We start from the raw sequence: 15,486 nt of genomic DNA on the forward strand, positions 1-15,486 counted from the left end.
TTGTGCAGTAGTTTGAGCATTCTTTGGCATTGCCTTTCTTTGGGATTGGAATGAAAACTGACCTTTTCCAGTCCTGTGGCCACTGCTGAGTTTTCCAAATTTGTTGGCATATTGAGTGCAGCACTTTCACAGGATCATCTTTCAGGATTTGAAATAGCACAACTGGAATTCCATCACCTCCACTAGCTTTGTTTGTAGTGATGCTTTCTAAGGCCCACTTGACTTCACATTCCAGTATGTCTGGCTCTAGGTCAGTGATCACACCATCGTGATTATCTGGGTCATGAAGATCTTTTTTGTACAGTTCTTCTGTGTATTCTTGCCACCTCTTCTTAATATCTTCTGCTTCTGTTAGTTCCATACCATTTCTGTCCTTTATTGAGCCCATCTTCACATGAAATGTTCCCTTGGCATCTCTAATTTTCTTGATGAGATCTCTAGTCTTTCCCATTCTATTGTTTTCCTCTATTTCTTTGCATTGATTGCTGAGGAAGGCTTTCTTATGTCTCATTGCTATTCTTTGGAATTCTGCATTCAAATGGGTATATCTTTCCTTTTCTCCTTTGCTTTTGGCTTCTTTTCACAGCTATTTGTAAGGCCTCCTCAGACAACCATTTTGCTTTTTTGCATTTCTTTTTCTTGGGGATGGTCTTGATCCCTGCCTCCTGTACAATGTCATGAACCTTCATCCATAGTTCATCAGGCACTCTATCTATCAGATCTAGGCCCTTAAATCTATTTCTCACTTCCACTGTATAATCATAAGGGATTTGATTTAGGTGATACCTGAATGATCTAGTGGTTTTCCCCACTTTCTTCAATTTAAGTCTGAATTTGGCAATAAGGAGTTCATGATCTGAGCTACAGTCTGCTCCCGGTCTTGTTTTTGCTGACCGTATAGAACTTCTCCATCTTTGGCTGCAAAGAATATAATCAATCTGATTCCAGTGTTGACCATCTGGTGATGTCCATGTGTAGAGTCTACTCTTGTGTTGTTGGAAGAGGGTGCTTGCTATGACCAGTGCATTCTCTTGGCAAAACTCTATTAGCCTTTGCCCTGCTTCATTCTGTACTCCAATGCCAAATTTTCCTGTTACTCCAGGTGTTTCTTGACTTCCCCTATAATGAAAAGGACATCTTTTTTGGGTGTTAGTTCTAAAAGGTCTTGTAGATCTTCACTGAAGTGTTCAACTTCAGCTTCTTCAGCGTTGCTCGTCAGGGCATGTACTTGGAACCATGATATTGAATGGTTTGCCTTGGAAATGAACAGAGATCATTCTGTCGTTTTTGAGATTGCATCCAAGTACTGCATTTTGGACTCTTTGTTAACTATGATGGCTACTCCATTTCTTCTAAGGGATTCCTGCCCACAGTAGTAGATATAATGGTGTTCTGAGTTAAAGTCACCCATTCCGGTCCATCTTAGTTCGCTGATTCCTAGAATGTTGACATTCACTCTTGCCATCTCCTGTGTGACCATTCCCAATTTTCCTTGATTCATGGACCTAACATTCCAGGTTCCTATGCAATATTGCTGTTTACAGCATCGGACCTTGCTTCTATTACCAGTCACATCCACAGCTGGGTGGTGTTTTTGCTTTGGTGCCGTCCCTGCACTCTTTCTGGAGTTATTTCTCCGATTTCCAGTAGCATATTGGGCACCTACCAACCTGGGGAGTTCATCTTTCAGTGTCCTATCTTTTTGCCTTTTCATACTGTTCATGGGGTTCTCAAGGCAAGAATACTGAAGTGGTTTGCCATTTCCTTCTCCAGTGGACCACGTTCTGTCAGACCTCTCCACCATGACCCGCCCGTCTTGGGTGGCCCCACATGGTATGGCTTAGTTTCATTGAGTTAGACAAGCTGTGGTCCATGTGATCCATTGTCTTGTTGTCTGTGATTGTGGTTTCAGTCTGTCTGCCCTCTGATGCCCACTCAGTGCCTACCGTCTTACTTGGGTTTCTCTTACCTTAGACATGGGGTATCTCTTCATGCCCTCCAGCAAAGCACAGCCGCTGCTCCTTACCTTGGACGCGGGGTATCTCCTCTCAATTGCCGCCCCTGAGTTTAGGCGTGGGGTAGCTCCTCTCGGCCACTCCTGTGCCGTGCAGCTGCTGAGCCTTACTTCTTTATTTGAAAATGATGCACTTGAAATTTCAGAGCACTCGGTTTTCAGCCCTGATGTGTGGAGAACAAAATACAACCTCTTCATTTTTAATAGCAGTTGAATTTAATCTGCCTCAGTCAGAGACTTCACCTCCCAATGTCCTCACATGCCAGAGTGGTTTTGAGACATGTGTCTGTCAAAAAGAATGGAGATTTCCTGCCAGGATATGTGCTTGCTATTGCTGTAGACAGTGGGGGCCTCAGACCTCCTGGCTCCAGGGAGCAGTTTTTTAACTTTTCTTTTTCCCATTTAAAATCAAAGTGGCATCGTATGTCATGTGAATCTGCCACGCCAGGAAGATGAGTGTGAGCCATGGCCTGGATCTTGTTTAGACCACGTGGGCGGTGGTGGCCCACACCATCCCACATGTGTCACTCAAAGCTCCGATCAAGAGCTTAACAGCTATGCCTCCCGAGGTGAGGAGTGCAATGAGTGGGGCTTTGAGGTGTGACTGTTTCCACTTCTCCTTCTTTTCATGTTCATATGCGGCTAGATCCTGGTAGGACAGGTATAGTGTCCTCGAAATGGCATTTGCAAAAAAAAAGAAATCCTTAACATCACAGTTAGGGAATTCAAGGTTAAGATTTGTTTTGTTAAGTCTTGACAAATAATTGTCTATTTGTCTAAAACTGATTTTCAAAAAAAAGCCTGCTTTCTTTACTTTGGAGGTCTTATTTCGATGAGACCTCCATAGGTACAGATTGATTTATTTTTTGCCCTGTTAATCTGTCTTGTATCAGTTTAATTATTAGACCAGTCAAAAGAATTCAAGAGGGGCAATAGGAGAATTTCCCCTTCCCCAGCAATGGCTTTTTACCATAAAATTTTTAATTGAAATGTATAAAATGCAAAGGGTTATTCTTTAAAAGTAGAGAGTAAACAAAGCAATCCAGATCATAATGTGACTCTCTAGAGATGGTACATTGACTTTTCATAAAATAGTGGAATAAAATTTTGCTTGTATTCATCATAATAAAAAAGAAATGACTTTTGCCATACAAAGTACAAGCTCTTTCTTTGCATTTAGCCCCAGACAACTAGATGGTGCTTAACTAGGTGCTTAATTTGTTGTTGTTGTTCTTCAAATCTGTATTTATTTGGCTGTGCTGGGTCTTAGTTGCATCATGCAGGATCTTCAGTCTTTGTTGCACCATATGAACTCTTAAGTAAGGTGTACTCTTAAGTACCCTGCTTAAATAAGGAATATCTTGCAGAAGGTAAAAGACTTTGCTAATAAGTCACGTTAGTTGTGTCCGACTCTGTGCGACCCCATAGACAGCAGCCCAGCAGGCTCCCCTGTCCCTGGGATTCTCCAGGCAAGAACACTGGAGTGGGTTGCCATTTCTTTCTCCAATGCACAAAAGTGAAAAGTGAAAGTGAAGTTGCTCAGTTGTGTCCAACTTTTAGCGACCCCATGGACTGCAGCCTACCAGGCTCCTCCATCCATGGGATTTCCCAGGCAAGAGTACGGGAGTGGGGTGCCATTGCCTTAGGGACAAAAAAAATCTGTTCATTTTTACACGTTGAACTGGATGAAATGGCAGCCAAGAGATTCTCATGGGCTCCCATCAGGAGTTGTGGAAATTCAGAGATCTGCTGTTCCTGGGCTCCATGCCGTCAATCAACCACAACTCACTGCCTCCGCAATCTGGACAGTAGCCATGACCCAACCCTAGGGATGAACAAGGCGAAGTACCTCCAAGCTCAATGGGTTCTGGCTGTGGCTTGGGATGCTCAGAGACCCAGCACATGTTAGAAAGGTGCATGTGCCCTTACCTAGGACTTGCTAGAAAATTCCATGATGTTCCAGTTGGTCCCTTAGAAGATAATGAGAAACCTGCTGGCCACTTGAGGCATTCCTGAAAGGTTCAGGCATATACTAACAACTGCTGAACATCAGTTTTCCCCCTGTATTATGTGTTCTATTGGTCTGGTGTTAAAATGTGCTCTTGTTCATACCTTATCCCTGTCTGACCAAGTGATTAAATTTTCCCAAAGAGTCATTAGTTTTTGAGATGAAATGCATGAGGACGTCTTTATTTACTGAGTTGGAGTTTCCCTCCATCTATTTAAGAATTCTTGATCTTGAAACAGTATCTATTTTTTTTAATAGAAAAGACTGATGAGCATTTATTTAATCAGTTGAAATATACAACTAAGCAAAAACACCTGTGGAAAATAATTATTCCAGGAGAGAACATAAATGTTAAACGTTGACATTAAAAAGTTTCATATTTGAAAGTTGCCAAGAGAGTAAAAAAAGTTCCCATCACAAGAAAAATAAAGTACTTAGGCTGACAGTTAACTAGACTTATTGTAGTAGTTATTTCACAATGTATATTAGTAGGAAATCATGTTGTACAACTGAAACTAATAATATTATATGTCAATTATACCTCAATTTTTAAAGTGACATGGAAAATAAGGGGCAAGGAAAAAATGAAGAATGCTAATTTCTGCAGGTTTCATAGCAACAAATAAGCAATACAATATTTTTTTTTCGAAGTTTTAAAGACTCTTCTGGCCTTCTGGCGTTTCTTTCTTTAAAACCATAATAGAAATGAAAGCTAGAGGCTGTGCTTTCATTGCTCGTAATTTCTTGTACAATTCTTAGACCATTGACAACTACCTTTGAAGTTTTGCTGACACTAAAATTTCTATCAATCATTCTGTCATTGAAAATCCTCATTTACTTCCAGATGTTCAGCAGTGATTTTTACCTAAAGAGAAAAAACCGTAACCTCCATTTTCTTGGTTCTTCAGAATTCGTGAACAATTATGTAACATCTCACTTTTTAAAATACCTATTTTTTGTTTGGCTGCACTGGGTCTTAGCTGTGGCACATGAGATCTTTGACCTTCCTTGTGGCATATGGGCTCTTTTAGTTCTGGTATGCAGAGTCTTGTGGCGTGTGAACTCTGGTTGCAGCACGTGGGATCTAGTTCCCTGACCAGGGGTGTAATCCACCCCTCTTGCACTGGGTGTGGAGTCTTAGCCACCAGACTACCAGGGAGGTCCCTCATCTCATGTTTAACACAGAGGCAAATAGGAATTATCCCCATGTGACAGATGTGGAAACTGAGACTTGCTAAGTTGCTTTCCAACTGCTAAGTTGGAAAGTGAAGTAGCACAATCAGAACTTGAGCTCCTGCTTCTGCCTTGGAAGCCTATGTTCTTTCCATTACCCCCTGTTCATGTCAACCTTGACCCTGGCCAAGAATGAGAGCAGACATGTGCAATGGGAGAGGCAGCATGGATGGATTAGAACAGACCCATTCATGCTCCCAGAAACATAACTCAAAATGTATGCCCCAGTGTTGATGGGACTGTAGGTCATCTTCAAATACAAAAGAGTACATCTAACACAGAAGTGATGTTTTGAAAACTCACCAGAACTACCTTGACATCTGGCTTGTTAATGTTTAGAGAATGTGAAGCAGCAAAGGACAGTAAGTTCTAGAAAGTTGAGGGAAAAACACGTATCCAGGGATGGAGGGAAGGAGGAAGCAGCAAACACCAAAGGTCCCCCCACCCACATTACCATCCTCTGCTTCCCTTTGCAGCCTGGGTCACATTCAGCGCCTTCCTTAAGGACCACTTGGTGGTCCCCAAACACAGCTCACAGGTGGCTTTTGTGATGCCTTTGGGTTTTTGTTGTTCATTTGCTAAGTTGGGTCTGACTGTCTGCGACCCCATGGACTGCAGCACACCAGGCTTCACTGTCCTTCACCTTCTTCCAGAGTTTGCTCAAATTCATGTCCATTGTGTTGGTGGTACTATCTAACCATCTCATCCTCTGCTGCCCCCTTCTCCTTTGGCCTCAGTCTTTCCAGCATCAAGGTCTTTTCCATTGAGTTGGCTCTTCTCAGGTGGCCAAAGTATTTAGAGATTCAGCATCAGTCCTTCCAATGAATATTCAGGATTGATTTCCTTTAGGATTGACTGGTTGGATCTCCTTGCAGTCCAAATGACTCTCAAGAGTCTTCTCCAGCACCACAATTCCAAAGCATTAATTCTTCAGCGCTCACCCTTCTTTAAGTCCAACTCTCACATCTGTACATGACTACTAGAAAAAAAGTGCTGACTATATGGACCTTTGTTGGCAAAATGAAGTCTCTTCTTTTTAATACACTGTCTAGGTTTGTCATAGCTTTTCTCCCAAGGAGCAGGCATCTTTTAATTTCATGTCTGCAGCCACCATCTGGAGTAATTTTGGAGCCCAAGAAAATAAAATCTGCCATTCTTTTCATTTTTCCCCATCTATCTGCCATGAAGTGACGGGACCAGATGCCATGACCTTAGTTCTCTGAATGTTGAGTGTCAAGCCAGCTTTTTCACTCTCCTATTTTACCTTCATCAAGAGACTCTTTAGTTCCTCTTCACTGCCTTTGGGTAAGTGCTTTTTAAAATCCCAGATAGCTTCTATGAAGTAAATCCCACTCATGAAGTACTACCTTTCCCAGGAAGCTGTTCCTAAACATCCCATAGGAACAGAAGTCCGTTCCTCCTCCACTCCTACCCCATTTGATCCCTTCCTTTTGTGATGTTAGATGGTGAGAGCTTGGAGAGTGGAGGCTGCATGGTCTAGGGGAAAAGCCACAGGCTCCAGGCCTGACCGCCAGGTGCTGGAGAGGAGTGTGCTGCTCAGCCATCTCTGGGCTAGGTTTACAAAATACGAACGCGAATTAATTTTAATATCTACTCTTGATCACAGCTGTTGCCTGCATATAAAATCTCGCGTCTCCCTTTCAGATGTACAACAAATGTATATAAAGAGATGAGAGAACAGGAATGACCTCAGTGTGTCAAACCTGTAAACATTTCTGCGATCTTGCCCTCACGGGGAAATCCTTTATTCTTCCCTTTCAGACGTTAAGCAGAACTGACAACCATTTGTGTTCTCTTTGTTTGGAGCTTTATTTTTGCGAGTCAAGGGTCTTTTTCCAGGTTTAGCTTTCTCCTTAATAACATTAATACTTCTTATGAAATGATTTCATAGAAGAGTGCATGGGAAGTCGCGGGGGGGGAGGGGGTGTTGTTCCTGGAATGCTTCCCACGGGGAGAGTTTGTAAGAAGGGACAACCATAATCCTGCCATGTCTGATGGTTCAGGGTCTTTTCTGGCTTTACACTCCCTTCTTTCACTTTAGGAGAGAATGTGTAGGTGTGTACACATATGCATGGATGTGCACACACACCCACACACCTTTGACCCCTTTGAGGAGGGGTGATGGAAGAAAGCCTTGGGAATTCACCCTCTTGCATCAGTGCTTTGCTTTAGTTCTGTTACGGAAGGAAGCAAAATAGAGGAAAACTCCTTCAATCTGCGGTCCAGGCAAGTGCGGCTGCTGCCTTTTGTGGCTGTCACCTGTGTGGCTGCCCTAAGAGTGTCCAGCCAGTCCTGGGGCTGGCTGACCTGCAGCTCTCAGTTCTGGTACAGCTATTGACATCTGAGGAGCCTCAGAATTTTCACCGACTGCTAGGGTGAGTCCTCAGGCAGTATAGTTTTTGTAAAATGTGCATTCAGAAGATGAAGCTGTCTCTTCTAAAGCTTTCCTTTCTAGATCTTCTGAATAATTCTGCACCAACATACAGGAAAGAGCCTGGGACCACGAAATGCAGTGAAAAGGTGATCACCTCATGACAAATGGAGAACCAAGATCCCATGTGCTGAATGGGTCCAGTGAGAAGGACTAAAGGAGGGGCTTAAGTTAGCCATGGAGAAGGGAAAATGGCCTCAAAAAGTGGTAACTGCAGATGAATTTAGCTAAGGTTAAGAAGAGGCAAGGACAGAGATTACAGAGGAGCTGAGATAGGTGTAGGAGAGGAAGAAATGTTACATGTACAACCTTGAGCCACTGGACTGAGGTCAAATATGGTGCTGCCTCATACCAGCCATCATTTAACCACTCTGTGCTTCTATTTCCTATTGATAAAATGTGGATAATAGTTTTTCATAGGATGGTGTAAATATTTTAATGAATTAATGTTTTAAGTGCTTAGTAGCTGGCACAGAGCAAACATTATACAACTATTAGCTATTATTACTAGGGCCATTACTTCATTATCACTGTTATAATGATCACTGTTATAATGAAGGACCAGGTCTTGAGAAGTATAATCGTAGCCACTAAATTCACATGGTACTTAGTAGCATCCTTGCTTGGTGTCTCATTTTTAGATCACCAGATATTTTTTTTTTCCTGTTTCCAGTGAGTGGGAAAATGTGTATCTGTAAAAATGACTGCTTTATACATTTAAAATGTTTTGATGAAAACCCCTGATGGGTTCAGATAAAGCCATTCTTCCAAAGGCTTGCTGCACTCTCTGGTGGTTTGATTTTTCGGTTCTTTACTCTCCTGGGATGCATTCTACCAACTGTTCAGCTTCTACTGGCATCTATGTTCAGAGTCCTAATTGTGCTGTAGAGTATGAATCGTATGTGGGTGTGCAGAGCACCCGTAAAGGACACTGAGATGTCCGAGGATCGGGGGTGTGCGTGGGAGGCAGGGGCACACAGTGGGTGAACGCACCCACGTGTGAGCAAACAGTGATGGTGTGTCACGGTTGTTGTCCTGTCTTTCGTAGACGACTATGCCCAGCTGTGTAACATCCCCGTCACGGGACGCCGGCGGCCATATGGACGGGACGCCTTGGTTGACTTCAGTGAACAGTATGCTCCTGAAGCTGATCCCTACTTTGTTCAAGACCGTAAGCAACATTTTTTTTAGTTACTCGGAAACTAAATTGTGGTTTTGAAGTTTAGTCAGTGGTTCTCAAAATGCAGTGCCTGGGAACTTGTAAGAAATGCAAGTTTGTGGGTGATGCTATAGACCTGCTGAATCAGGAACTAGGGGTGAGACCCACCCTCTGAGTCATCCTTATGGATGCTCAAGTTTGAGAACCACTGGATCATACTAAGAGTCTCACTGCTGGGAACGCTATATGTTTATTTTCTTTACAGAAAATCATCTTCCTATAATTTCCACGACAAAGTCATTTCTTTACCCCTGAAGTGGTGGCCTCGCTTAAGGGGCAGAGTTTTCCTAATAGTTTGGTTGTATCTTGACAAGCATTTAAATGGGAAGTAAAACAGTTGCTCTCTCCTGGTCAGAGATGAATTTTTAGAATTCATTTGTGAGGAGGTTTACTAAGTAAGAAATGATGGTGTGTGATGGCTTTTCCTGGATTTGTGAGCAGAGTTTAAGTGTGAGGTGGAATGTGTATGTGTGAATCCTGTTCCCATTTAGAAAGTAAATGCCTGATGGTACCACCGGAGTGTCCTGGAGAGGGGAGCCACACAAGCTAAATGTGTCTGTGGGAGAGACCAGAGCTTGCAAATGACAGATGAGTTACATGAAGTCTGAAAAATGGGATGGTACAAATTGCAGTATCAGTAGACAGGAGGCGGTCTGCCCTCCCGAATGGGACGACGGCAGTACACTCCAGGTGCCCGGCCCACACCCTGCAGACCAGAGTGCTGACACCATAAAATACGATGAGGCTGTTCTTTCTTATCACCTTTGCACATGGCAGAGTAGCCATGATCTGTGTCCTGAGCAGCAGTACGAGCTTCATGGCTGCCTCTGGAGCTGCTTCTGTTCCGAGTCCAAGAGTGTTTCCCTCCCTCCTTTCTTTCCTTTTGTTTTTTGAAAGGTGCAGTATGTTGATCCCTCAGCTGACCTAAAACTGCTTTAAAATTTCCAAACAGCATGCTATTAAACCAGCGAGGTTGGGTCTTCTAGATCTGAGTGCGTCTAGAGCGTTGGCAGCATGCAGAAGGCCTCTGGTGCCCTTGCCCAGCTATCCTCTCAGGGTAACCACTATCCTAACTTCTAACACCTTAGATTATTTCTTTTAATCAACCACAGATAACCATGTCCTACTTCAAGAAATATGCTTAAATACATTGGCGGCTATAAGACTGTGCACTTAGGATTTCTACACTTCTGTGTATATGTTATAGGTCAGTAAACATTTACTTTATAAAAGAGAATAAATATTAAAATTGAAAAAAAGTACAGTTTTGCCTGCCTGATAAATCCAAAATAACAGGGTAAATCTATATGTAGCTGACACAATCTCATGCTTGTGTGAGTAGCCTCTAATGCCTTACAGTTCAGATGCCACAAGTTTTAATGTTGAAATGTTCTGGCTTAGGTATTGGCTTATGTACTTTTTTTTTTTTTTTTAATAAATGCTGTCATTGCTTTAAAATGTAAAAAAAAAAAATCCATTACAAATGTTAAAAAATAAACACAGTGGTATCAGATCAATTTTCTATTTAGCAACATAGGAAACTGTGATGCAGGACCCCAGCTTTAACTATGTAATGGCCTTTAAAGTTCTTATGAATTACAGAGAAACAGCTCCTGTTTCTCAGCTCAGGATCACAGGTTGGTTGTCCCTGCTGAAGACAGGGTAGGTAGTAAGAGAGGCTGAGATTTCTACCAACCTTGTGATCCACCCTGTCCTGTCTTTCTGTTTAAGAAAGTTGAACTAATGACTGGTGTTACCTTAAGTTAGAGATCAACTTTTCTTATAGATGACCAGACAGTAAAGTTTGTGGGCTTTGCATACTATATAGTCTCTTTTGCGGCTGATATTCAACTCTGCTCTGCTATTAGGAAAGCAGCCACAGACAGGTATTAGTGAACAGGTGAGGCTGTCTGTGTTCCAGTAAAATTTTGTTTATACAAATAGGTAGCAAGCACAATTTAGAGCAGGGGCTGTGTGCTTTGCTGGTGTTTCGGAGTCCTGTAGAAGTATTTTGGGGAGTCTGTTTAATGTGTGTGTAGGAGTTTCAAATTTTAATTTATTTCTTTCTTACAAGTTTACTTGTGCATTATAGGAAACCAAAAAACAAAGTCATCCTTGGTCACAAGCAGTTTACTGTTTGTGTCCTTTCAAGTCTCATTTGTGTGTTTATACAACTAAGCATCCATTTTTGTGTAATTAAAATCATATAGTTATGTATCATGCTTTTACACACGCATGAATATTTACCATTTCAATGTCCCAAAGCTATGAGTATTTTGATACACTATACCAACTCAGTCTGGAAGGAAATATATATATAATCTTGCTACTCTTGGTAAAAATTTCAGAAAAGACAAAAATGGCAGTAAGTCTCTAAATAATATTGGCAGAGGTATGAATAAAATGCTGCTTTCCCTTAATGTTCAATTAAAGACAAGATAAAACAATAAAGTATTAATATAATGCTTCTAAGATGATTCATTATCCAAACTATTAAAGTATTAGCAAGGGGGTATACTTCCATTGAATTAATGACAGTGTATTCTTACAGTTTAGCCAAGACATGCACACACATACATCCCTCCCTTTATACTTCCTTCTGCCCCTATGCTGCCAACCCAATGAACAAGCCCTGATGTACATTTCTGAGACAGTTTAACAATTCCATGTCCAAGATGCTGCTTTTTTTAAATCAATTACAATGAAATTATATATTGGTTAACTCATGAGCTCTACTTTTTATCCTACATTGTTACTTCAGAACACATAAAAAGCCACATCAATATATGGCAAAAAACCACCGCAATATTGTAAAGTAATTAGCCTTCAATTAAATTAATTAAAAAAAAAGCCTATGCTGTAAAATAATGTTAGACCTTACAACTGCGTAAGCAATGATGTTTTGCTGCCCCCTGCAGTTCCACTGGAGAATTACTTCGAAGGCCAATTAGTTCTGGCCCTAGGGAGATTTTTTTTCTTCCCCCTGAAAGCTAATCCATGGTGGTAGCTTCAGAAGCAGGGGAGAGGATGAAAGGCCACATGTTTTGGGGTCATCATAAATTTATATTTACAACTTCCCTCTCTATAAAGAGAACTAAAATATTCTTAACACCTGGTTACATTGCTTTTGTATTGCTAAACTGGCTCTTTCTCTCTTTAAACTGATTCGGAACTAAACAAGAGCGTCTTTGTTTTCTTAAAAAAAAAAAAGTTTTCGGGTTTTCTCAATAGAAGTATGATGTATTTTTCTCATTTATCAGGATGTTTGGAGTCCCTTTAACTGCCTTTGATCCCCCAAGGGCCCTTTTGTAAGGCTCCTTCCAAAGCCAGAGCAAACAAACAGGCCTTATTAAGGCAAGGCCAGCCTGGCTTTCCTCTGCTCTTGGAACACGCAATCTAACAGCGTTGCCTCCAATGCTCGTGCCTCTTAGCAAATACCTACGCTGATCATGAATTCCATTGGTTCCATCCTGAAAGATGTTTTGACGTTTGCCCTACTGAGAACTTGGGAAACTTAAAATCTTAGACAAGAAGATGTTAACTAAAGGCAAAACAACAACAACAAAACCTACTTGCTGTATTGTTTTATGTGATTTTGATTCAGAACATCAGAATTCAAAATGTGGGGCTAATCTGTACAACATACTAAGTTTATAACACTGTAAATGCTTAATATCATGTACAAATATATTCACTTAAATTTCAATGCTATCTTTAAGGTACTGGAAATATGTATGATGAACCATAACCTTAAAATCATGTTGTTTTTAAAACTGGTGTTAAGAGGACGAAGATTTGTTCCTTGCCTCCTGTTTGTTCCCTTCCAGGTTTTTTAAACAGCTTTGAGGAGTTGCAGGCGGAAGAATGTGGCATCCTCAATGGATGTGAAAACGGCCGCTGTGTCAGGGTGCAGGAAGGCTACACCTGCGACTGCTTTGATGGGTATCACCTGGATATGGCCAAGATGACCTGTGTCGGTAAGATCCATATGTATCTGATGGGAAATGATCCTTTTCCTGAGACACCCTGTGGCTGGACATCATGTAGTCTAGTACATTAAAGATTTGCAGCGTTTCAGTTTGGGAAGATGAGAAACATTCTGGAGGTGGATGGTGGTGAGGATTGTATAACAATGTGAAGGCCTTACCACCACTGGACTAGCCACTCAAAAATGGTTAAAATGGTCAGTTTGATGTTCTGTATATTTTACCCTGATTTTTAAAGAAGTACTTAAGAATTCATATAAATGGTACATATGGAGGAAACACCAGAACATTTGGGGTAATTAGGCACTTTGCTACTGAGTCAAAAGCTCAATTTAAAACAGTGTTTTCCCTGAACACGTGATGCCAGCATGAGGGACATATAGATGAAAAAGAAAATACTTCCATTTTGGAGAAAGTGGTTTTGGTTTTGGTTTTTGTTTTTTAAATAAAACTCTCATGTAGCCTTCTCTTTTACCTTTAAGAGAACAGTAAATGGGTGTTTTTTCCTTCCTGTGTAATTGATGCTGTGTTCCTGAGCCTGCTGGCCTCCATGCTGAAAGACCTTTGACTTGCAGGGTGTTTTTTTTTTTCCCCTCTCCTATTTTTGTGGCTGTTTTTCTCCCTCCTGTAGTTTTCCCACTTCAGTTTTGTTAGTCTCAGTCTGTGGTGGTCCAAAAATAGGTAACCCAGGTTGCTACATGTGTTTCAGGGGCATAAAAGACTTTCTTTCCTGTGGAAAGAAATCTAAGAAAGTAACTTAAGCCTTGAGACAAGCTTCTTGGAGGCTCTGTATTTCTCTTGACAACCTAACTGCTCTTCTACATCTGCAGAAAGGGATTTAGAAGGAAGATAGTTCTAGTTTTCTTGACTATAAAAACTCAAGCTGACAAAATGAAAATGGTCCCTTTATGGTCAAATGGTCAAATGGTCCCTGTTATGTCAAATAACAGGGGAGTATCCAAGGGATTCTAGAACTTCTTTCCCTTTTTGCTATCTAGAAGGTCATATTTACCTTGCATAAACAGACAGTAAGAGGAAAGACTACACAGCTTACCGTGGAGAGAGCAGGGAATAGCCGGCTGTGTTTAGGCAGGGCCTCAGGTAAGCTGTTGACTGTTTCTCGTCCGGAGTGATGGGAAAGCTTGCTTACTTCCGTGGTTTGGCTTACTGCAGATGTCAACGAATGTGATGAGTTGAACAACCGGATGTCTCTCTGCAAGAATGCCAAGTGCATCAACACCGAAGGGTCCTATAAGTGTGTGTGTCTGCCGGGCTTTGTACCTTCTGACAAGCCAAACTACTGCACTCCATTGAATACTGCCTTGAATTTAGAAAAAGACAGTGACCTGGAGTAAAAGAGAAGCTAACATAACCTAAGCCTGTATACTCTGCACTGTGTAAAGGAGAAAGAGAAATGTATTATACTTCAGACATTGCACCTAACCCAAAATGCTGGAAATATGGAAACATCATGGAATTGTATATCCTCAGAAGAGAAAGGATTCAGTGTGAGCCTGAGTGGTGTGACAGACCAAATGGACATTTCTCTGAAAAAAAACAAAACAGTATATATAGTCTGTTCATATGTAAAATTTAGTGGAAAAGAGGCAGAACAGTGCTGTTATTTTAAACAGAAGGTTGTATTATTATGTTTTTGTTTTGATTTTTTTTTTACTATTGCTTGATTAAATCTGGCATTTAAATAGTGGTGGAAATATTTTATAAGATTTTCATTTTGTGGTTATGCAGTTCCTTGGCTACTGTTTCTTTTTCAAATGTTAAATGCAAAAGTCTTCGATAAAATATTGTTTAACCTATTATAAGTAATGTTACACAGGGTTATACTATTCCAGGTCTGGAAGATTTTTAAAATCCAAATTGTCCTGTGGAGCAGGCAGTGATTGTTTCAAAACGTTTATACACATTTGGAGAAAAGGACTTTATATTTACGATGTGTTGTCTGATTTTAATGTCCATTCTTAGCCAAGCTGCTAGTAGGTGTTAATTGGATCCCTTTCCTACATTGAAATGGAAGAACTAATGAATGAGCTTACATTAGTATTGTAATGTATAAAGTAGGACCAGCAAATTTTTTTAAAAACTTGATGATCCCAATATATTTACCACTGTATGTTAAAGCAAAATAAATCACCATTTTTTTTTAGAAAATTTCTACCTCAGAGTTATGTCAATGAGCATATGCATACCAGTTATCCACCCCACCACCAATGGCCTTTTGTGAATGTGGAGTCTTTTCCAGGTTAATTATTAAATTTGTTATATACTGTTATGGGTGGAATTGTGTCCCCGGAATTCATGTTGAGTCATGTCCCCTCAGTACTGTGACTGTATTTTTAAATGAGCTAATGACCATTAAAGAAGGTCACTGGGGTGGGCCCTGATCCAATAGGGCTGGTGGTCTTTATATGAAATTAAAACATACACAGGAAAATCATGGGAAGACACAGGGAGCCAACAGCCATTGTCAAGCCGAGGAAGGCGCCCAAGAAGAAAATTCTTCAATACCTTGAACTTTATCAACTGGGGGATTTTTACAGAAACTAACACCAGTGG

General features: G+C 41.0%; 1 protein-coding gene across 17 annotated transcripts in view; it reads left to right on the forward strand.

Annotated features, from left to right (window-relative positions):
* Positions 1-15,202, forward strand: part of LTBP1 (latent transforming growth factor beta binding protein 1) — a 458,940-nt gene extending 443,738 nt beyond the window's left edge. For 10 of the 17 annotated variants that reach the window (XM_044925806.2, XM_044925807.2, XM_044925816.2 and 7 more), the window contains 3 exons: positions 8,756-8,878; positions 12,754-12,903; positions 14,086-15,081. In XM_044925806.2, coding sequence (XP_044781741.2) covers positions 8,756-8,878; positions 12,754-12,903; positions 14,086-14,267 — 455 coding nt within the window. In that variant the 3' untranslated portion in view covers positions 14,268-15,081. Of the gene's footprint in view, positions 1-8,755; positions 8,879-12,753; positions 12,904-14,085 lie in introns of all 17 variants that reach the window. The other 7 variants (XM_044925805.2, XM_025260861.3, XM_044925802.2 and 4 more) reach the window with 1 other exon arrangement.
* Positions 15,203-15,486: the final 284 nt, after the last annotated feature.

Source organism: Bubalus bubalis, chromosome 12 (assembly GCF_019923935.1).
Source record: "Bubalus bubalis isolate 160015118507 breed Murrah chromosome 12, NDDB_SH_1, whole genome shotgun sequence".
Lineage (NCBI taxonomy): Eukaryota > Metazoa > Chordata > Mammalia > Artiodactyla > Bovidae > Bubalus > Bubalus bubalis.